Source organism: Hydractinia symbiolongicarpus, chromosome 2 (assembly GCF_029227915.1).
Source record: "Hydractinia symbiolongicarpus strain clone_291-10 chromosome 2, HSymV2.1, whole genome shotgun sequence".
Taxonomy (NCBI): Eukaryota; Metazoa; Cnidaria; class Hydrozoa; order Anthoathecata; family Hydractiniidae; genus Hydractinia; species Hydractinia symbiolongicarpus.
Genome location: NC_079876.1, coordinates 5,871,099 through 5,893,076, shown reverse-complemented (window position 1 = coordinate 5,893,076; position 21,978 = coordinate 5,871,099). Strand labels below are relative to the sequence as shown.

Below are 21,978 nucleotides of genomic sequence, written 5' to 3'. Positions count from 1 at the left end.
CCCTGGACAATCACATTTAATGTTTTGTGATATGGTTTTTTGTAGGATTTATAACAAAATACAGCAAAAGCTTTGCAAGAAATTTTTATAATAGTTTTGTAATTAAATATGGCGATATGAGAACTTCGTCTCAGGAAATGACCCTAAATAGTAACAAAATATTTACGAGCAATTTCTTCTTCTTTCTTAGTTATACAAGTTTAAACTTCGTTAAAATTGTTTTCACAGCCACGTTTTTTGAGCAAAAGTGAAACTTAAAAAGCAGCTTGTAAAACGAAGAAGCTTTTCTTTCTTTTTTCCATGATTTAATTGATTTATATTCTTGCATACACATTTTTTTATTCACAGGCTTATTTTTTACTTTTTGCAATAATAAAGAAACTTTAAAACACCGAAAATAAAATTTATGCGCAATACACATTTTTAAATACTGAGTTTCAATCTGCGAATTTCTTGTTTGTCAGGCAAATTTGATTTGTGAAGAAAAAAAATGACTTGTTAATCGCAATTCGCGGACCGTTAATTCGAACGCTGCAATATTTTAAAAACAGTTCCTAGAAAGTAATAAGAATACTTTGTTGCTGGTTCAAAGTGTCTTATATTTTCACTGTTTAATTATTTTTGTTCTTATATGTATTAGATAAAAATGGCTGTCCGTAGAATTGGTAAAATGTGTACAGATGCAACAGCATTTTTGCTTTGTGATATTCAAGAAAAGTTTCGACCTTCCATTGCGTATTTTCCTGAAATTTGTGTTGTTGCAGAACGTTTGATTACAGCTGCAAACACACTCAAAATTCCTCTGGTTGCTACAGAACAATATCCTAAAGGTCTTGGTCATATTGTTCCTGAACTTGATGTTACAAATGCAACCGTGTTTGAGAAAACACTTTTTTCAATGGCAACACCAGAGGTCATCAATCATTTGAAAGATAAACGGCCAGATCTTAAGTCAGTTGTTTTGTTTGGTTTAGAAGCTCACGTTTGTGTTCAACAAACAGCATTGGATTTCTTAGAGATGGGTTATGATGTGCATATTGTTGCTGATAGTACATCTTCCAGAAGTATGACTGATCGAATGATTGCTTTTGAAAGGATACGTCAAAGTGGTGGCTTCATTACAACCAGTGAATCGTTATTATTTCTGTTGTTGCAAGATGCTAAACATCCAAATTTTCGTGAATTACAAAAATTGATTATGGAATCAGCTCCATACCAAGGACTAGTCCCAAAGTTGTAAATGCCTTTTCAAGTTTTAAATTTAATCCTAATTAGAATAATAATAATAGCCATGTTTTCTTCTTTTTTAATTTCAATAAATTTTTTCTTTTTTATATTGTAGCTCTTTTTTCTTCTAATATTTTTATTTTAATATCAGCCTGCAGTTATTTTTGTTAGAATATGCCAATTAAATATTTTGTTCTTATTTTATGCATCGCTAAAAATTGTTTTTTTTGTCTATAACAGCAGCTACCAAATGCAAAATTTGAAAGTTAATCCTTTTAAATATATAATAAAGATGTAAAAAACAGTTTTGATAACTTGCAAACGTATCCAAATGGAGGAAACATTTATTTTAATGTAATGAACTTGTTTTCATGAGCTCATATTTATGGATATTTCTGAAAATGCCCTTTTTATTGCCCCGTTTATTTATTTTTTTCTATTCTTCGAAAGTCTTGTGAATTTAGTAATTTCTTTTTTTTATGAGTTAGCATCATACTCTAATTTATGTCAATTTTTGTCAATGGTATTTACCCATAAAGCAAAACATTAACTTTCAGTATAAATGTATGCATGGATTATTTTTTAGATACAAAAATAAAGAGATGAAATTTGCTGTCCAAGGTTGTACGCACGGTGATCTTGATTTGATATATAGTTTGATTGATCATGTTGAAAAAAAAGAAAGTATTAAAATTGACTTTTTGATATGTTGTGGCGATTTTCAAGCAACTCGTAATCATGACGATTTGATGAGTATGGCTGTTCCAAAGAAGTATCGTCAGATGAAAGACTTTCACGATTACTATGCTGGTCGTAAAAAAGCTCCGTTGCTGACGATATTCATTGGTGGAAATCATGAAGCTGCCAATCATCTATGGGAACTTCCTTATGGGGGTTGGGTAGCTGAAAATATTTACTACTTAGGATATGCTGGAGTGATCAATGTTGGTGGTATTCGTATAGCTGGTATGTCAGGAATATTTAACACAAATGACTTCCACAAAGGCTACTTTGAAAAACCGCCATTTAATGAAAGTACAAAGAGGTCATTTTATCATATAAAACAAATTACTACTGCAAAACTTAAACACTTGGAAGGTAGTCCCATTGATATATTTTTAAGTCATGATTGGCCTTCTAATATACAAAAGTATGGTGATATTGAGCAAATTTACGAGCAAAAACCATGGCTACGAGAGGAACCGATTCAGAAGTATTTAATTGACAATGATCCAGCAGAAGAGTTACTTCGTTTGTTAAAACCAACATACTGGTTTGCTGCCCACCATCATGTCAAATTTGCAGCATTGGTGCAGCATGATTCAAAAGAGAGCACAAAGTTTTTAGCACTTGGAAAATGTTTACCATCTAATGATTTTATGCAAATACTAAACTTTGATTCGCCAAGTTCAGAGGTAGTTTTAAAGTATGATCTACAATGGTTGTCAGTCTTAAAAGCAACTGATCATTACATGAAGAAGTCAGGGAAGGTTGACACGTTTGAAAATTTCGAGAAGGAACAAAATTTTTACATGATGACTGAAGCAAGCAATTTTTGCAGTAAATTTAGAGAAAATTTAGCTGTTATTAAACTAGACAGCAAATCAAATTTGAAGTCTCGTCAACAAACAGTAAAATTTTGTGAGAAATTTGGGCTATGTGATCCATGTGTAGATTATGAGAGTTGTGATTATTCAAATGAAATCAGTGACGATAGTATTGAGTTCACAAACTAAAAATATAAATTGATTTAAATGAATTACTAAATTACATTGATTTAACACAGAACTTTATTTTTTTAAGTAAGCATCGAAATTAAGGAATAGGGTTTTCTAAAATCTATTGCACGTATAATACAAAGATTTAAAAACCACTTTGCAATTATTATTTGTAAACCATGTTACGAACGTATGATGTCTTAAGATTTACTATAGTATAATAGTTATTTATATTTTTTTTATGTTTTTTATATCTAAATAAATTAATAGTAGTTAGTGGGTTTTTTGTAACTTTATGTATTTTTTGTTTATTATGTTATTTCGTTGATACTAAGACCAAAAGCTTAGTGAATCAATATATCTTAAAATTTTATTCTTACTTTCTTCAATCGATATAGCAAAAATATTTTGATTTTAACATAAATTGTTAAAATCTGGTATCGCTTTTATAGGTAATGCTGTCTATAAAAGGATTCCTGCATTGAAAATGATATTTTTGTATGTTAAAGAGTATACATTAATTGGAATTTTTTCCAAATTTATTTTTGGTTTTTAAGATATTTAGCTTTAAAGATTTCAATCTGACCTTATGACATCAATATTGATGGCGTAATAAGGTAGTACCATAAATTGATAATTTAAATACTTGCAAAATTTCAAAATATCAAAACTTTCATAGAAGTGTAGACTTATGCTCCTGATGCTCTTTATGATTATCTTGACACATGTAAAATTTTGTAGCTTAAATAATCTCATCTTTAATTAAAGATAGAAATGTAACGTCAGCATCTTTTAGAAAAGTTCAGATTTGAAATATTTAAATCTTGAAGTTATTCATCATCATCATCATCATTCTCGGCTTAACGTCCATTTTCCATGCTAGCATGGGTTGGACTGGGTATATTAATGACCCTCTTCCAATCTGATCTAGACTGTGTTCGATCTAAATTCCACTTTCTCTGTATCAAGTCTGTCCTTATAACCTCCTGCCAAGTCTTTCTCGGTCTGCCTCTGGACTTTGCCCCAGGAACTATGAAGTATCTACACTTTCTTACCCAATTATCCTCCTCCATTCTTTCCAAGTGCCCCAGCCAACTCAATCTTCTTATCTGGATAAGATCTTTAATTCTTCGGAATCTTAGCCTGCTTCTTAGCTTATCTGAACTCATTCTGTCTCTCAGACTGGTGTTACACATCCAACTAACCATTCTTATATCATTCCTTTCTAAACGGTCAAGATATTCCTGCTGCACTGCCCATGTTTCACTACCGTACAACAACACTTCTTACACAGGCCTCATACAACCTACCTTTTACCTTGATTGACAAGACTCTGCTAGTGAACAAGGGAAGTAACTCTCTGAAATGTTTCCAAGCAGAAACTATCCTGCAAGTAACACTTCTTTCAACACCCCCTTCACTGCCCAACATATCACCTAAGTAACAGAAGTTCTCAATTATCTCTAACGAGCCACTGTTGTACATTCAAAATTTAAATATTTCAAATCTGAGAACAACGAAGAAAGATTTTTAAAAAATTCCAAAGGACTTGATAAACAACTTTTTATCCTCCGCAACATATAAAAGTATTATATTTTTGCTTGCCAATACATGGACTGGTTTACTAAGGACTGCCCCTTTTTAAAATTTATCCTCATAAATTTTAAATGTTTTTCCTTTTCGTGTTTCTAAATCCAACTTATATTGTATTTTATGTTTCAATTCATATGAAATAAATACACAGACATTTTGTAGGGAACGTAGAGAACAGTCATACAACTTTTTCCACATTTGTAAAAGCTATTTGTTACCAAATTTAAAGATTTCTGAAAAAGTCAGCTGCAGTGAATTTTTTTTTTTTGGAAATAATTTCATTGCTTTTAGTGGATAAAATGTTTTTCTGCTGACCTTGACTTTTTTATGCTTCGGGTTACGGTTAGCAAGTAATTACTTTTAAGGATATTTAAAAACAAAATTGCGTGTGTTGATTTTTGTAAATTATGAAAGCACTTTCAATTCTAACACTCATTAATACGCATGGATTCATTTAAGAAAAAGATCATTCTTTAATCTAATTCTTCATTTTCTTAGAAATATGAAGTATTAAAAAATAACATGCAGTCACCTATCATTTTCCTTATTTGTTTTACTTGTGGCAATGTATCCATCTACTCACTACAAAACAAAAATAATTGGAGGGAAGATAGTAACAGTTCCAGTACACAATAACAACACACACAACAACAACACGCATGGTTATCCATCGGCACATAGCTATGGTACAACAACACATGTCAGAGACTACACACAAGAAAATGCACAATACAGGTTTTTGAATATTAAATTTAGAATGTTTACAGTGATTTTTTGAAGAAATTATAGTGATCTAAAGAGCTTAATTTTCTTCTTCTCAGATATGATACCTCTTCGAACATTCAAATAAATATTAATGCATCAGCACGACACGAAGCTCAAAAGAATAAACAACGTGCTATAGCACAAACATATCGCTCAGTTCTCTCTCCTGAACCTACATGTAAGTATGATTATTGCCTGTTTACTTTCAGTCAGAGTTGATGAGAGAAGTAATTAAGTATATCCCAGTCAATGCAGTTGGACAACTTTTAAAGCTCTTTCATATGAAATTAATGTGTTAAGAGGAGATAAGCTTTAAGGAGTCTGTATTTAGGGTTTCGAATTAGAAAATAAACAAATTAGGAAATAATGTGGTAAGTTTTACTTTGTAGGCAACTAATTTAAATGGTCAATTGGTTTTTACAAAAGCTATAAATAATTGTATTGACGTATTATTTCCACACGTCTTTTGTTTTAACAGACAAGACACAAGCATGTGATTCTTGGCATGCTTCAGATCCGTTCACCAATCAAGTTAAGAAAAACATTTCATCAGCCTCACGCCATCAGCTACTATCAGCATTTAGTTCAATGAGAAGACTTGACCCATATGAGAATGGAATTTTATCTGGTGTTGAACTACATGAAGTTCTTGCTGTACATAACATACATGTAGATCCCCGTTTAACAGAAGCATTGATAAAACAATATCAAGTCTCCTCTGGTGGTGTTGCTTATGTTAACATGTGGAAATACATCATGGGTGAGACAATCTTTCTTAAGAGATACTATAGCTGTTAGAGTGTGGAAAAATCCATGTGAACCTGTCTGTTACTACTCACACCTACCAATTTTACTCACAGACATACAGTGAGCGTTAGAATTAAAGACAAATATCCCGCATCATTTGTAATGCAGCACCTACAAGCATATGGATATTTGCTTGGCAGTATTTGTATCATCTGTGCAAAAAAAGATTTTGTTATAATCAAAATAAAAAAAAATTCCTTATACTATATAGTTGTGCAGGAAAATTTAACAGGCTATTCTGCAAAAATCGAAGAAAATACCTGAACACTAAATCTTGTCACAGGACATAAAACATGTATATCATTTAGCAAGATATCCTTTAGCAAGCCATTACTTCAAAATTAAAAAACACGGATCTGTAGATGAGTGCTACAATTAATTTCATAGATTATAACTGCGTGACAAATTATGCTTACTCAAAAATATGTCCTTTGTATATTTTTTTGTATGTATGGGCAGTACAGTCTCACTTTTGTCAAGGAATGAACTTTTGTAAATCTAATGCAATGCCTAGATTTCGGATACAGAGTATGGATGTTCGTTTTGTATGACTATACAGTTATTTGCTACCTTTATAGATTGCTTCGCAGACCAAGACAAATTTGGTACGGCAGAAAAGTCAAAAGTATACCAACAACATTTCGAAGAGTATTATAGAAATACTTTGTATGAACCGTACGAAAGGTTTTCAAAGCCACATATACAACCATCGTTGCAAGCAGAGCTGGAATTTGAACTTCGACATTTTGCAAGGTCAAATCAAATGTGTCTAAACACAGAGAATATTCAGTGTATATGTCAATCTTTGGATAAATATAACAATGGTAAATTATTACACAAACAGGTACAAACTTTAGATTTTTATTACTTGTTACAAGCTTGGAATGACAATTGAATTAGAAATTACTTTTAATAGCCTGTTCCATAGATTTTGATTGTGCAGTGGAGTTAACTTAGGAAACATTACAGTCTGATAATATGGCATGGCCTTTCTCAGTTTGTACTGACTGATAGAGGTCATGTTTGATAAGACTTGGCAAGTGGCAGCTAGAGTATTAATTCCAATGGAATTTGTATGATTTGTTTTTAGTAACTTTATGCTCTGTTACATCAAGTTGCATTCTTGCATTATTTGGAATTAATATAAAACGTCAACAAGATTATTTTCTCTTCTTTAGGTACTGGATATCTGTTACAGAGAGTTGACTGGTATTGACATCAATGTAATTACAAAAGTAATTCGAGCATGTGATACCGAGAATCGGGGACTTGTTGAGTATGTTTTTTATTTGTTTCTTGAGGATATAATGTTTTTCGCAGTAATCTGTCTTTTACACTTAAAATTGAATTTCAACTTTAAAAGAATGCAAGTACATTTAAAATTTTGTTCATAATTTGTTTTAAAAAAGTGGTGATCTGAGCAGTGTGCATCAGAATGTTAGAAAGAAAGTTACTGCAACTTACTATTCTTAGTCGATTTCTTTGTTTACTTTTAACATGCATTTTTTCAGAATTGTTTTGAAACAAGTTTTTGAATGGAGATTATATTTGCTTTGGTTTTTTAGAAAGTCCATAGTGAGTTTTGAAAAAAGATATTATTAGGAAGCTGTAATGTAGGCATCAGCGCAATTTAATACAAAACTCCCTGTCTACATTCTATTATGTAATTTGTTCACATAGTTTACTCCGCAAAATGTTTTAACTGTGTCCACCCATACTAACTGGAATGCACTTTCAATAATAAAAATTTCTTACTCATTAATAACAATATGTGCTCCTTGTATTTTTTACCCCAGCTAACTATACTTCCCTAACATCATTATGTATTAAGAAGAGACTAATCAGAATACCTCTAATTTTTGCCATTGACTTTATATACATTCTTTTTTTGTAAGAAATGATTCTTTGCACATTGTCCCAAACATTGTTTAGCTACTCAGAAAAACCTACCCAAAAATTGTTTAGTCATGGTTTACCTGTGTAAGTTTATTGTGGAAAATTGCTTATTTAGTTTTTTCACAATTGTTTAAAATTTTAGCAACTATTGTGAGGATATTTTATAATTGTTTACTAAAGGTACTTTAATTAAATTCTCTATTTTAGCTATCATTTGTTTTTAAAAACAATTTCTGACTGTCAACCAACTTACCTACCTCCAATCAATACAAGTCCAAGAGCTTTAGTATCTGGAGACATTGGTACAATGTGGAATCCACATCAATCCTATACTAATATGAATAATCAGCAAAAAATAGACATTCATGTTCCTACAGGAAATGCTAAGGAGTTAGAAAAGCTTGGTGGATTGGATTTGCATTTGAGTGATTTCGAAACACAGGTTTCTTTTACTTCTACTTTTAGTTTTAGAGGTGGGGGAGACGGAGTGTATTAAGGTGTTATTGAGCTTAACTTATGAAAGGATTGGTTAGCAAAAATTTTTTAATACAAACCACCATTTATTCTGTTTAAGTTGTCATGTCTTATTTCAATGTGAAATTTAATGTCACAATACTTTGAATTTCAGAGTGAATTTGAGTATATTTTAAAAGGTTTATAATTTTTGTCTACTGTTATTTATAATTATTTGTCAATCAGGTCCATGCACCTGTTGCTTGTTTTTTATGTTTTATGCCTCACCAGACTCAGACTTCATGTAAGATACATTGAAAAAGGTTAAAACTAATATAAATACATGTTTGAAAAAAACTGACTTCTTATTCAGATTTTTTTATATGTACCAATTTAGAGAATAGGACCAGTTGTGCCATTATTGAAACGCTTCTTTATTAGATCTTTATTAGATCAGAATTTGATGTTTTAATTAATTTTAGATTCATTCGAAAAAATCTCCCGTATTGACCCCATCTCCACCAAGAGAAGCCTCTCCAAATAATGTAAAGTCAGTATTAGAAACAGCTGTAGAAATTCGAAATAGAACTTACTCTATAGATTCTAATAACGACAATTCTCCAATTCTACCTGTTACTGATGAGCGGGAATCTACAAATGTACGAAACAGAAAAGAAAGGCCCGTTGCGCAAGCTAGAAATGTTTCTTCACCACAAAAAAGAACTCCTAGTCGTCGACAATGGAATGAAACAAAGTTATTACAGAATGAACTAACAACAGATACAAATAAATTGATTATAAAACAAAATCATCGATCTGTTTCAAAGATGGAGAAATGGTGGAAAAAGGAACTGGACTCTAGTGGAAATAGTGGGTATGGATTCAGATATGGCCGTAAAACATGGGGCCAATCAAAACCAGTAAAGAGTATCAAAGGAAAAAGAAAAAGAAAACCAAGGAAGTTTAAGAAATCTGGTATTGTGATTCAATTTAATATACTTCCTCATTCCTATTGGTACTGATATAAATAACTGTATTGACAATGACACTTTTTTAGCCATCTTACAAAGTTGGCAAAAAGCATCAACCTAAAGAATTTTTCAGATACATCGTTGATATGCAGTCACTGTTTAAATTGCAGTAGTGATAAATCCATTAAATAATCTTTATTAGGGCCTATAAGTCCCCTAAAGTATGAAAAAAAATGGTCATGGTGATGCTAGCAAAAGTTGACATATTTTAAGAGTTTAGATCTAACCGAAAAAGCTAGATCCTAACTCCTTAGTCTGCCTAGGTTCAAAGTGCTTAAACCTAGTATAGGACTTCAAAATTTGTTGCTTTGTCTTAATATAGTTTGTGGAGGATTCTTTGTTATTTGGTTTTTAGTTTCCAAATATATCTAATTTTAATTTTATAATTCATTTTAGCTGAGTCATGTTTTAATGTAGTCAAACATGAACCTAACACGGACTCAGAATGCTTGACTGCTACTGATATGGATTCTGAAGTTTATACAACAACAGACATTGAAGTTGGTGAAGAAATTCCAATAAAAAAGAAACTTAGTCCTTTCAGAATTGTGCCCGATATACCGTCAAGAATTGAAAATGGAAAAAAAAGTTTGATAACTCATGAAAAAGATGATTCTTCTGTACTCCCAAGCAACAAGGTAGAGTCAGGTTTTATCTCTTTAATTGAAGATAACGAAGGCCATAAGAATGGCATTGTAAGCACAATAGAGAAAGAAGAAAAAGGTGAAGATGACATAGTTGAGATGGTTGAAAAAGTGAAACTTGTCTCTTTGTCGCCATCCCCTACTTCTCATGAAGAGAAAGGTAAGCAATTATAGAAAACGATAGCCAGTAGATTTCTTTGTTGATAAGTTCTGTAAAAACAATGACAAGTTATATGATAAAGTAAACTTTAAAGTGAGATGGACAATAATAACCGAAACACCATCTAGTAGTAATAAATAACCAGCAAGCTATTGAAACAGTGGATAGTACTGTCCTGCAATTTATCATCACGCCTTGTGAGGCTCTTATAAGAACTACAATCTCAAGTGTTATGTTTTTTTATTAGGCACAATAGATATCAATGGAAAAAGTTTTTTTGTGTATCCATCATATGCAAAAACCTCAGTTAATGAATCTGCTCCAGAACAAAAATTACAACTAGAATGGATGTGAGTGTATGTTTTACTTTAAAAAAAAAATGAACTGTACAGCTGGGAAATTGTGTGAATACTGTTGGAACTTCGGGTTTGGGTGTAAAAATATGATTATTATAAAGGTTATTTCTAATGTTGTGTTTTTTATGAAGACGTGTATCTTTTTTATGAATGCATGCATGCTATTAAATTCAAAACATCTATAAATTGTTTCAGATATGGTTATGGAAAAAAATTAAATGCTATATCAACGAAAGAGATTATATTTTACACTGGACGTGTTGTTGTTGCTATGGATACAGAAAAACAAAAACAAAGGTTCTACAGAAAGCATACAGAGAATATAACCAGGTAAAAATTGCATTGCAAAATGGATAACAAATTTGCTACAAAATCAGTTTTATGAAACCATATTATGTATTTGTTTTCTATGTGTTTGTTTTTAGTTTATGTGTGCATGCAGACAAAACCACAGTAGCAAGTGCACAGGAAAGAAAAGATGCAAAGGTAGGTTTACATGAGGTTTTTTTATTGTTGATAGTTCATTAGTTAAATTAGAATGTTTTAATTAGAAACCAATTTCTTGTGGTTGTCATGATTAATACATTATTTATTGTCTCTCGTGGTAGTAAGTGAGGTTTTTTAATATATTCTAAGAACTCGTTAATAATCTAAAGCACATATTGTCATGGGAGCAAGATAATAACAGAGCAAAGAAACTTATCTCAAAAGTTAACCACATGCTCTTATAAATTTACCATAAAGTTTTTTGTCAAAATGAGTAGCGAAGAAGATGATTGGGGAAGTTTTTATGTTTTAAAATTTGTTTTCTAGGAGTGTTGCCATTATTAATTTCTTAGTGCAGTAATTATTTTGTTTCATCAATGTTTCTTTAGAAGTTGATTTACAGTTTTAATTGCTATGTTTTTTACCCTGCAAGATTTACAATGCTTTGTATCTATTTTTTTACTGCAAGCTTTAGATTAATAAACAAATAATATTTGTGTCCAAAAAGTGAAAAAAATACACATTTTTAATTGATATTTTATTTAACATATACATTTCAGTGTTACGTCCAGCCTAAATTAATACATGGATGAGACTAGTTAGTTAATTTATTAGACTAGTTAGTTAATGTATTTCAAAATTTACACAGTAATAATATTCTTAATCATCATCATCATCATTCTCGGCTTAATGTCCGTTTTCCATGCTAGCATGGGTTGGACGGGGTATATTAATGACCCTCTTCCAATCTGATCTAGACTGTGTTAGATCTAAACTCAACTTCCTCTGTATCAAGTCTGTCCTTATAACCTCCTGCCAAGTCTTTCTCGGTCTGTCTCTGGGCTTTGCCCCAGGAACTATCAAGTCTCTAGGCTTTCTTACCCAATTATCCTCCTCCATTCTTTCCAAGTGCCCCAGCCAATTCAATCTTCTTATCTGGATAACATCTTTAATTCTACAGAGACTTAGCCTGCTTCTTAGCTCATCTGAACTCTTTCTGTCTCTCAGACTGGCTGAAATAAGTTACGTGGATTGAATCCTACTATATAATTGAAGCAGTAGTGTTAAATTGAATAGTTTACACTTTATTTTAGTGCATCATTTATATATGGAATGTCATTGATTTATCTACAACGTCATCAATATTTATCATATCTGATAAAGTTTTAAAAATTGTTTCAATGGACTTTTGTCAAGAGGTTTCAATTATTTGTGCATTATTATTGTTTTCTTTATTGTTGTTATGATGACTTTGTAATACGAGAATAAACCAGAAATAATATTCTTGCTGACAATATTTGTTTATATAAGAATTTGTGCAAACATCAGCCTGCCAGATATGTCTCAGTCGCTGGTGTACGGAGCATGGGATTTTTTGTAGTGCTGTAAAAAGTGATAGCAACACGAAACTCTTTATTTTTAGTTGCTTGTTTTGTTCTTATGTTTAATTTTTTATTTGGGGGGTGTTAATCATAGCAACCCAAATATTTCTTTTAATTTTCTTGGAAATCCTATTCTTTTAATGCAATCATTTGTTTCGAATTAGTTTTAAACTAAATGTAAAAATAATTTTATTTTCTTTCAAACAAAGGATACAACACTTGTAGCTGTGCAAACAACAGATTCTGGTTTTTCAATTTGTGTATACGATTATGTAAAAGGTGTTGTGAAGTATCAACTGAAAGAGGTTAGTAAAACATTTTTTCATTTTAACTATTTATCAAAGTTTTTATTAAAATATTAATAACAACCGGTCAAAGTTATTGTCATAAGTTAAGAGATCTTCATACAACCACAAAGAAAATACATTTTGTTTTTCTTGTTTTCTGATATATGTCTAGATATTCAAAAATATAATAAATAAATAAATAAATAAATAAATAAATAAATAAATAAATATCTTTTGTATGTTGCTATGACTGCTTTATGTTTACAAATTTTTTATAGTGCACGTTTTGGAAAGCATGTTTATACTGAAGCGATTCTACATGAAAGGGAGGCTAAAATAATATTTTTGTTGTGACATAAGGGTTGGGTTCTCGGCAACTCAAAACATTGTAAACAGAAAATGATTGTTTTACTCTGAACAATATTACCAGATTAATTTTTTTTTTAATATTTTAACCCCTTATAGCAATTTATGAATATTTAATTTCAAAGCATGCAACTCACTTTTAGAGATAGAACTACTATGTCCCTGTCCACACAAACAGAATGTCTGTCTCTACACAAATTAAAGTAGATTATTTTAAAGCTGTTTTATTTTTTGTGCCAGGACTGAGACGAGACGCAGGTAAGATTATTTACATAAAAGCATATCTACGCAGATATACTTTTTTGTAAATGAAAGTAGATCTAGAAAAAAAAATAGATCTACCCTTTCTATTAAACGCTCCCCTCGAAAAATTTAATAAACACCTCGGGCGTTTATTCAAAGCATCACAGTATGTATATTTTATCAACTGCAGATATTTTGAAAAATGTGCAGCCTCGTTTCCAGTACAGCTCTCTGTTTATTTTTTAATATAAAAAAGTATTGAGTGCGAGGTTGTTTTTAATTTACAATCAAGCATTCTTGTTGCCAACTTTATTTGTCCAAGAAAAATCAATTTCAGGTATTTCTTCACCTTCTTTGAAGCCAGTATACACCCCATTTGGGCTTGGATATTCTATACGTATCATAGACGCGACACAAGATGGTATCACCCGACGAATGCCTTTTCCCAAGTGGTTATGAGCAAACCAACAGATCAAAAAATATCATCCTAAAATAAGATTGGAAGTACTATGGCAACAGTACTTTCAAGAGTGCTAGCGACTTACTTGTTAGAAACTTCGTCCTTTTTTTTAATTCCACGGCTTTCCTGATCGTGAAGAGCAACTAACGCTGTTCTTTAAAATCACAACCGCATTGGAATCTTTGTGCTCTGTTGTACATTTCTTATCTAAAGTACAATAGAAACCCTGTACCCAGGCGCTCATTTATAATACAACCAGTAGAAAAATGTAAGGTCAAATTATATAGCTGTAGCTGGAAGTATTTTATACTGTCCACCTCGTTACAGCACAAACACTCAACAGCTGAAGGCATCCTCTCGCACTTTTCACATAAGCACCACTCACTTACATCTATCTGTGTGCGAGAGGCAGTGGGTGATTCTGGTGCGTTGCTTCATCGTCATTATAAGAGAGAATTTGTGTTTTGTTATTGGGTCGTTCTGGCTCAAACTGAAATCCAATTAGGTTTACACTTCTGTTTGTGAACATGGTTGATAAAAGTATAAAAATTCTGTTGGGTATAACATTAACTTTTTTTCTTCTTCATTTCTCTTTCTGCACGTGCCAATCTCTACACAGGAGTAACCCAAAAAATACGTCAATGCATAAATTGCACATGTAAATGTCTTTACCCAGTCCTTTTCCGCGTTCGAAGTTCAGTAAAGATGGCGATTGAGAATGGCATGGCCAGGTAAACAAATCCAGTTTAAACTAATGAAAGACAATTTTGGTTGTATTTAAATACTTTTTTCTTTACTTTTGTTCCGAGGTGTAAGTAATATCAAGTTTTAATTTTTTACCTTTAAAGGAGAGCTGGTGTCATTTTTATATAAATATTTCTAGTGCTTTTTAACATTTCATATAGAGTTTTTTGTGTAGTTATTTGTGGCTATTTAAAATTCACTGAATGTGCTATGATGTCACAATAAACTAAAAAGAAAGAATAAAATTATTGTCCAATGTATAGTTTTTTTGTTGATGGTTGTCTCATGTTTAAAATAAATCTTCTTATAGTATCTGTTATTAATTCTTTATCAGCTTTAATTACTACTACTTTTTGTTCCTGTTTTTTAATTTCTTGTACAATGATCATGAGGTGTAATTTTGCCTTTCTTATTTTAATATGTGTTATATAAGTTTTATCGTGCTAATGTGATTCACATGATTGGACAAGGACTACGAAATTGTGGACCTTTTTGCATGCTTGTAAATCATTTAAAAGTAGTGAAAAGACATTCCGTTTATTCCATTACATCCCTTTGTAAACTGTCATAATGTTATATATATTTTCTAAGTATGTTTCCTTATGTTTTCTCAAGTAGTACATCAACAACTATAGCGACTTAAGTTTTCATTTATTCAGCATTATTTTGTGTGTACAGGATGATCCATTGCTCAAAGATGTTCGCTTGGAAGATGTACTGTGTTCTCCTATAAATGGGAGTGTTTTTGTGACGTATGGACGAAATGGAAGTCTTCTGTTTTGTAACATTAAAGAAGACAACATTAGCGGAGATGCTGCTGAATTTGGGGTATAAGTTATCTTATGTTAACAGAATTTTGCAAGTTTGTGTTCAGTATTTGTATCCACTTTGGATGGAATGTCAACAATTGTCAGGAGGGGTTTTGATAATATAGGCAAAATATCAGGAGTATGTCAAGAAAACTTAGTCTTTTCATGAAATGTCAGGGAAAGGTCAGAAATTTTAACTTTTTACTAGCTCCCATAACACATATAAACTTTGCATTTTTGCATTTTAATATATTTCATCCTTTGTTAGTTTTTTTTTTCGTGCATATTTCATTTTTTTTTTTTTTTTTTTTTTGAAAAGTAAGCTATTTTTACCAGCCATAACTATAGAAATAAAGTAGGGAAGAAAATTAGAAAAACGTCTGAAATTTTAGCTAAAAAATGTCAAGAATGTTAGGAAAATCGACTTCAAGTTCTGAGTGGACACTCTGATTTGTTACTTTCATATAGTTTTATAATTACCCACAAATTAAATTAAAAAATGCATTTCTATTGTCAGTGAATTTCTGCTGCCTTGCTGTTGAATTTTAAGAATGTTCTTACTTTTATTCAGGCTCTGGAAATTTCTAAGAATATATTATGTGCAGTTTTCAATAAAAATGGTGATCTTATAACTGGTCACTCAAACGGAGGGTTGTATGTTTGGCGAAGAAACAAAATTGATCATGCAATTCATAATGCCCATTATGGACCAATTACTGCCATGTGTTTCACAAAACATGGTTACTTACTTACTGGAAGTAGCAGGGAAGATGTGGTACTTGTTTGGGATGAACAAATGAAATGTATATTCAAGGAAGATAAAGTGAGCATATATATATTCAATAATTGAAGTTAGATTGTGCACAAGTCATTCTTTCTTGATTCCTTAATATGACAAAGTTTGAATTATTTATAAACTTTTACCTTAAATTCCATGCAACATTAGAATCTTATGCTAATAATACACATTCAAAGCTCCTTAATAGCAGAAACAAGCAGTGCATGTTGTTGTTGTGAATATCTTGTGTCAGTTTATATGTTACACTGTGAATAGAAAAACTAGTAATGCAAATTCAATTTTATGTTTAGATACTTAAAAAAAACAACGGGTGCAGAGATATATGTATATATGACGACGTGATGTATATTGGTACATCTTCAAATAGTTTGATCAAGACAAGCATTAATCCTGTCAAGATATTTTCTCTTGCTGAGAAAGAATTGGTCACTCTGTCCGAGGTAGGTTGTGGTTACAGTTTCCTGCAAGAAGTCCTGAAACTGATTGGCAAAATGACTATTTGAGTTTTTTAAGTAAGTTATATCCTTGAGAAGAGGCTAACTTTAGCAATTTAAAGATGAATTTCAAATGTTGATTCAGCATTTTTTTCTCTACCATCTTTTTTATCACATCAATTTATTCTCTTAATGTAGATAGTCGCCAACAATAAGTTAAATGATATAAAAAGATGCTCTGCAATATTTTGGTCTTTTTCAATAACACCTTATCCTCGTACATAGTGTCATGCAGATGTTGTAATGGGTATATGTAAGCATCCCTCTTATAACGAAATGATGATATCTCTATCTGCAGACGGTTGTGTTTGTATGATAAATATTGAAACAAAAGTTGTTGTTTGGATGCATCAAGTTAAGGTGAACCCTTTTATTTGGTATATACTGTATATATTGAGTAAAGAAACAACTGGTTTTAGTCTATCTTTTATTAATTCATTATATCCTTTTGCCAATATGATCTCCTGGTAACAGATACCTAAGAATACTTTATATGTTTTGTAGGGTAATGGCTCCTGCATTTCTTTTCACTCATTGGATGAATTTATTTTTGTTGGCTGCCAAGATGGAAGGTAAAATTACAGCGTTTTTTGTTCAGTTAAAAACTTGTTCATGTTTATCTTCATGTTCATAATTTTTGCAAGTGGATTTTTCTTGGTAGCCATTGTAATTTACAAGGAACTCATTTTATTTTCACAAATCTCACATTATTTATAAGCTGCTTGAGATGATGCTTTAAACATATACTGCCATGTTTCTTGTATATTTTTGGTTTTAACTTTTTTCTATTTTTCAGTATTCATCTTATTGATGCCACTAACGGCACATTTGTTGAAAAATTTAAAGACACACAAACATCAATATCATGTCTCCAGTCCTCCCCAGGTGTGAAATTTGACTTCTTTAGTGGTCATTATTTACATATTACACGCCTGTCAAAATTTGACATAAAACTTAGAAAGTCCGAAATTTAAGATGAATTCCCGTTTGTGTCAAGGGTTAAGATTTGTGATGTAAAACATTTAGGTTAATGTTTTGGACGTTTTGTGGACTTTTGCCCAATTTTCTTCAACTGTTTGAAAAGCAGTTGTTTATTACTTGTATTCTACCCCCATATGTAACAGAAAATCGATGAAATCAATGTATATCTATCTGGAGTAAATTGTAGAAATGCTTACCAGATGTGAAGAAAAGTTAAAATGTTGTTTATTAGTTAATTAGTTTTTACCTTTAAATTATTTCAAATGTTAGTAATAGAGGTTACGAATGTCTTTTCTTGTAAACACTTTTTGTTGGGTTATCTTCAGTCAGGACGATTTGGATTCAAGTTGTTCGCAAAAAAAAACTGTTTGAAAAAAGTACTCTATATATTGTCAGCTGATATATATGAGACCTTTTCTGCTAAATTATAATGTGCAATTTTATAACTTCTAACAGATGGGAAGTTACTTGTTTGTGGTATGGCTGATGGAAAAATTGTTTGTTACAATTTTGATGACAAAAATAAAGATTTAGAGATGAATATTATTTTAAAGGTTTGAAGTTATTTAAGATTATGTTTTACTTTACGCAGTGTTTCATCATTTATGAAAATAATTTTGTGCAATTTTGAAACTTGCATCTTTCTTTAGAAGGACTGTATTAACCCTGTTGTGTCCATTGATTGGTGCATTTCAAACAGCATTATTAGAGCTCAATCGGTTACGAAAGAAATTTTTTACTGTATGTTAATTTCTGTTAATTTCTGTCTCCATTTTTTTCTTTTCTTTCAGGTTTTTTTTGTTTTTTACCTAAAATGTATTGCCTAGGAATTAATTCTTTCATAGTGTATTTGACTTCAGCGTATGTGATTAAAAAAATATTTAACCAGATTAAATCTATTTAGAAGTTCTTACTACACTTCACTTGTTACGACACAAGGAATACATAGAAGTGAAAATAGCTAATATTGGAATCGTGCAAATATGAATTTTTCATCTGGAGTTTTTTTTCTGTCTCCACTTCAGTCACACCTTACTGTAAGATAATGAATGCTATTTGTAGTTGATGTACCAACTGGAAACGTAGTTGACAATAATGAATCCATGATTTGGTCAACAAATACTTGTACAATTTCATACGAATTGCTAGGTATTATTTTTATACAATTTATGTTTCTTTTCAAATTTGTATCTGCACTTTCATAATTCTGTGTTTACTGAACCTTTGGACAACATATCTTTCAAATTTCAACCCTTGATACACACTGATACTATAACGTACTAGCATTAATATCAAAAACATCTAATTGGCAATAATAAATAAATTTTATTTGAATTTATCACCTAGTGGAAACCAGGTTGCATTGTGCTGCTTGGCAACTCTGGATGTTATTAGAACCTTGTCATAATTCTTTAATATCAGTGATGAATTTTGCATTGTCTGCGTTTTGTAGGTCTGTGGAGAAAGAAAGTATTCCATGCAAAAAATTCGCCTCTGGATGTAAGTAAGAAGAAAGAATTAGTTGCATTTGCTCATGAAAATCAACTTTGTTTAGCAAATTATCCATGCGTCACGGAGAAGGTAAGTGTAGAACTAGAAAACTTATTATTTTTTGTTAAAGTAGGGAAAAAGAACATTTGGTTACAAAATGGATATAGTTTGTGCAAATTCGGAATAACAATATTTGTGAACTAAAATAAAAAATAGAATGTTGAGAGAAAGGAATGTTTTTGTTGTTTTAGAGCATGTTCATCGGTACTCCATGTTGTGGATACAATGATTTGGGTTGTATTTGTTTTACTTTGAATGGTACACATGTTGTTACTTCTTATGAATGTAACGGTTGTTTGTGGCAATGCAAATTAGTTTAATTTATCTTCACAATGCATGAAATAGTAAATTAATTAATGTAATTATACAGTTATTGTTCAATAAGCCAAGTATTGGTATTTCAACAAAAGATTTTATGTCTGGATAATTTTGATGTGTTTATATGTGTGTATGTAAATTTTCAAATTAATTATATTTATTTTTTCAAGTTGTACACTATAATGAGATAAAAACTTATTTTTACTAATGTGTTTATACTGATTCGATATTTTATTTTATTTTTATTTTTGGAACTTACTATATTTTTAAACTTATTCTATATTACAATAAGTTATTTTTAACAAGAACATGATTTAATCAGGCAACCTAAACTTTTTGTTTTTATGTTAACTATCTGTAAGCGGTACATAAAAAACAAGTTAATTAGTTAGCTTAAATTATATATTGTGGTGTATATCATCATTAGCACTGTTAATGGGCATATTTTCTATCCAATAGATGGTTGCAAAAGAGTGAAGATAGATAATAGAGACTTCTAAGTTTACAAGAATTGTACTTATAAAGCATATTCTTAATATATATGGAAAATAAGAAAATGCATTTCTTGTTGAATTTTTGGACCTGCTGTTGTTATTGCACTTTTAGTAATGGCCTCACTTAACGTAAAAAAAGATTAGGGATCTTTTAATACTGAAGACATAATAATACTGAACACATAATATTACACATAGAAAATAAAAGGTATATTAGACTTTTTCTTGATCTAGTCTCCTGTCATTAAACAAAGTGTATCCAATGTTTGCTTGTACTTTCGTGAGGTGGCGGATAGTATATTAATTTTATAACCACAGTTTATTAGAAAATTAAAGAAGAACTGTGTGAGCATTTTACATGACTATCCTCACAAATTATCGAAGGATATACCCTGTCTATTATTCCCAGGAGGGACCATGGCTTCGATGGAAAGTCCTGGTTAATCCTCATCTTGAGCTGTGCAGATTCAATTAGGGTCTGGGCTTTGAATAAAAGAAACGTAATATCTACAAAAATTATTATGAATAGTGAATAAAAGATACAAAAAAATCAGGGGTATAACACATTAAATATTTTTAATTGTTTATTTTTTGGTTATGGTTTTACTTTTTTTAGAGCATCAAAGTTACAATACAGTCAACATGTCTGTTGCATACCCTTGTGCATTTGTGATACAAAATTCTGCTGTGTGAGAATTGGGCAGAAATTAAAAAAATAACTTCATTTGAATGATTTTGCAAATATTTATTCAAAACAATGAAAAAATTCCACCACCAACTGTAAATGCCTGACGTTTTACTGCAAGCATTTTACACTGGTACGGGTACTGTAATGGTTCAGTTATCATTCAACACATCCACATCCATTACAACTTAAAAGTCCACTTTTTAAAAAATATATATGATGAGGTATAAAAACAAGATAAATCGTCTATTAAATTTTATTTTTCTTCTAGATAGTAATAAATCTACATTTTTCCATTAAAACGCTAATAACTCCCCCTCCGATAGTTTCATTATTTTCTTTCTCTAACTTTTTTTCATAACCTTGATAGTTTGCTGACTAAAATATATAAATACTGATTTCCACCACAGATCAGGAGATTATTAATTTCTGCCAACCAGGATTTTGGGTGGTAACATCTGTTATTGTCACTTGAAAATGTTCCTTGTAAACTATCTATCATGCACAATATAAACTGTTTAAACTTGTGTTATAAATATTACAAGTTAATAATGCAGGACTATGGATTAAAATATTTAATGCATATATTTTTTGCAAATTTCAATTAATTCCTTTTATTGTTTTCTAAACCAATCATTCTTGTATCGCTTAATTTTAAACCAATCAGCCTTTTTGATATGATAATTCTTGTCTAGGCGCACACATACAGTTTTATCATTATGTCTTCAAAGCTTTGTTATGCGGAATACATAGACATTATTTTGATATTATGCAAGTTCACTGCTTAGAGCAGTCAAAAATGTAAAATTTAGAGTGGGGCTGCAGTTTTTATATACAAGGTTCTTTGTAAGAGACTGCTATGTTTACCTATCCTCTGAGAGACCGTCTTTGACAGATTTCACTGTAATAGTATAGACTGAGAAGCAATGCAAAAAAAAACATTATTTTATGGAATAGATAAAGGTTGATCGACTTTCATTGTTTTATTTATTTCGTATGGCTTAAGAAACTTTTGGTTACATAATATTTTTTTAGTTTAAAAGAAAATTTCATAGAAAGCTAAGTATTTTGCCAAGAAACTTTAACTTTTTATTCTGTATTTTACATTTTATTGTTAACAAGTTTTTCTGATAATTTCTGTATAACATGTAAAGCAGAATATTATATTTAATGTTGCAGGTTTTTACTTAAAATAATTTGAATTTTATCACAAAGGAATGAACTGACTA

The 21,978-nt window shown here is 30.8% G+C and overlaps 3 protein-coding genes across 4 annotated transcripts; all 3 read left to right on the top strand.

The window, feature by feature from the left end:
• Positions 1-507: 507 nt before the first annotated feature.
• LOC130628633 (isochorismatase domain-containing protein 2-like) lies at positions 508-1,377 on the top strand. Its single transcript, XM_057441617.1, has one exon. It carries the CDS (start codon positions 647-649, stop codon positions 1,238-1,240), a length of 594 nt encoding a protein of 197 aa, XP_057297600.1. The 5' UTR covers positions 508-646; the 3' UTR covers positions 1,241-1,377.
• Positions 1,378-1,505: 128 nt separating this feature from the next.
• Positions 1,506-4,759, top strand: LOC130628623 (lariat debranching enzyme-like). The gene has a single exon (XM_057441608.1). It carries the CDS (start codon positions 1,794-1,796, stop codon positions 2,961-2,963), a length of 1,170 nt encoding a protein of 389 aa, XP_057297591.1. The 5' UTR covers positions 1,506-1,793; the 3' UTR covers positions 2,964-4,759.
• A 271-nt stretch (positions 4,760-5,030) lies between these two features.
• LOC130628585 (echinoderm microtubule-associated protein-like 4) lies at positions 5,031-21,722 on the top strand. Of its 2 annotated transcripts, XM_057441557.1 has the most exons (24): positions 5,031-5,273; positions 5,360-5,481; positions 5,782-6,063; positions 6,689-6,954; positions 7,289-7,386; positions 8,214-8,448; positions 8,942-9,434; positions 9,887-10,294; positions 10,542-10,644; positions 10,846-10,980; positions 11,076-11,136; positions 12,231-12,335; positions 12,728-12,823; positions 15,297-15,446; positions 15,999-16,250; positions 16,517-16,666; positions 16,946-17,080; positions 17,225-17,292; positions 17,517-17,605; positions 18,158-18,255; positions 18,352-18,442; positions 18,764-18,850; positions 19,155-19,282; positions 19,444-21,722. In XM_057441557.1, exons 1-24 carry the CDS (start codon positions 5,104-5,106, stop codon positions 19,570-19,572), a joined length of 3,951 nt encoding a protein of 1,316 aa, XP_057297540.1. In that variant the 5' UTR covers positions 5,031-5,103; the 3' UTR covers positions 19,573-21,722. The 2 variants fall into 2 exon arrangements, with proteins under 2 accessions (XP_057297540.1, XP_057297548.1); XM_057441565.1 differs by lacking the exon at positions 12,231-12,335.
• Positions 21,723-21,978: the final 256 nt, after the last annotated feature.

Excerpts from the sequence above, each read along its gene's own strand:
- LOC130628623 (XM_057441608.1), top strand. The coding sequence starts at position 1,794 with ATGCATGGATTATTTTTTAGATACAAAAATAAAGAGATGAAATTTGCT.
- LOC130628633 (XM_057441617.1), top strand. The coding sequence starts at position 647 with ATGGCTGTCCGTAGAATTGGTAAAATGTGTACAGATGCAACAGCATTT.
- LOC130628585 (XM_057441557.1), top strand. The coding sequence starts at position 5,104 with ATGTATCCATCTACTCACTACAAAACAAAAATAATTGGAGGGAAGATA. Across the intron at positions 9,435-9,886 it reads AAGGAAGTTTAAGAAATCTG|CTGAGTCATGTTTTAATGTA; the intron begins GTATTGTGATTC and ends AATTCATTTTAG. Across the intron at positions 17,606-18,157 it reads ATGTCTCCAGTCCTCCCCAG|ATGGGAAGTTACTTGTTTGT; the intron begins GTGTGAAATTTG and ends AACTTCTAACAG.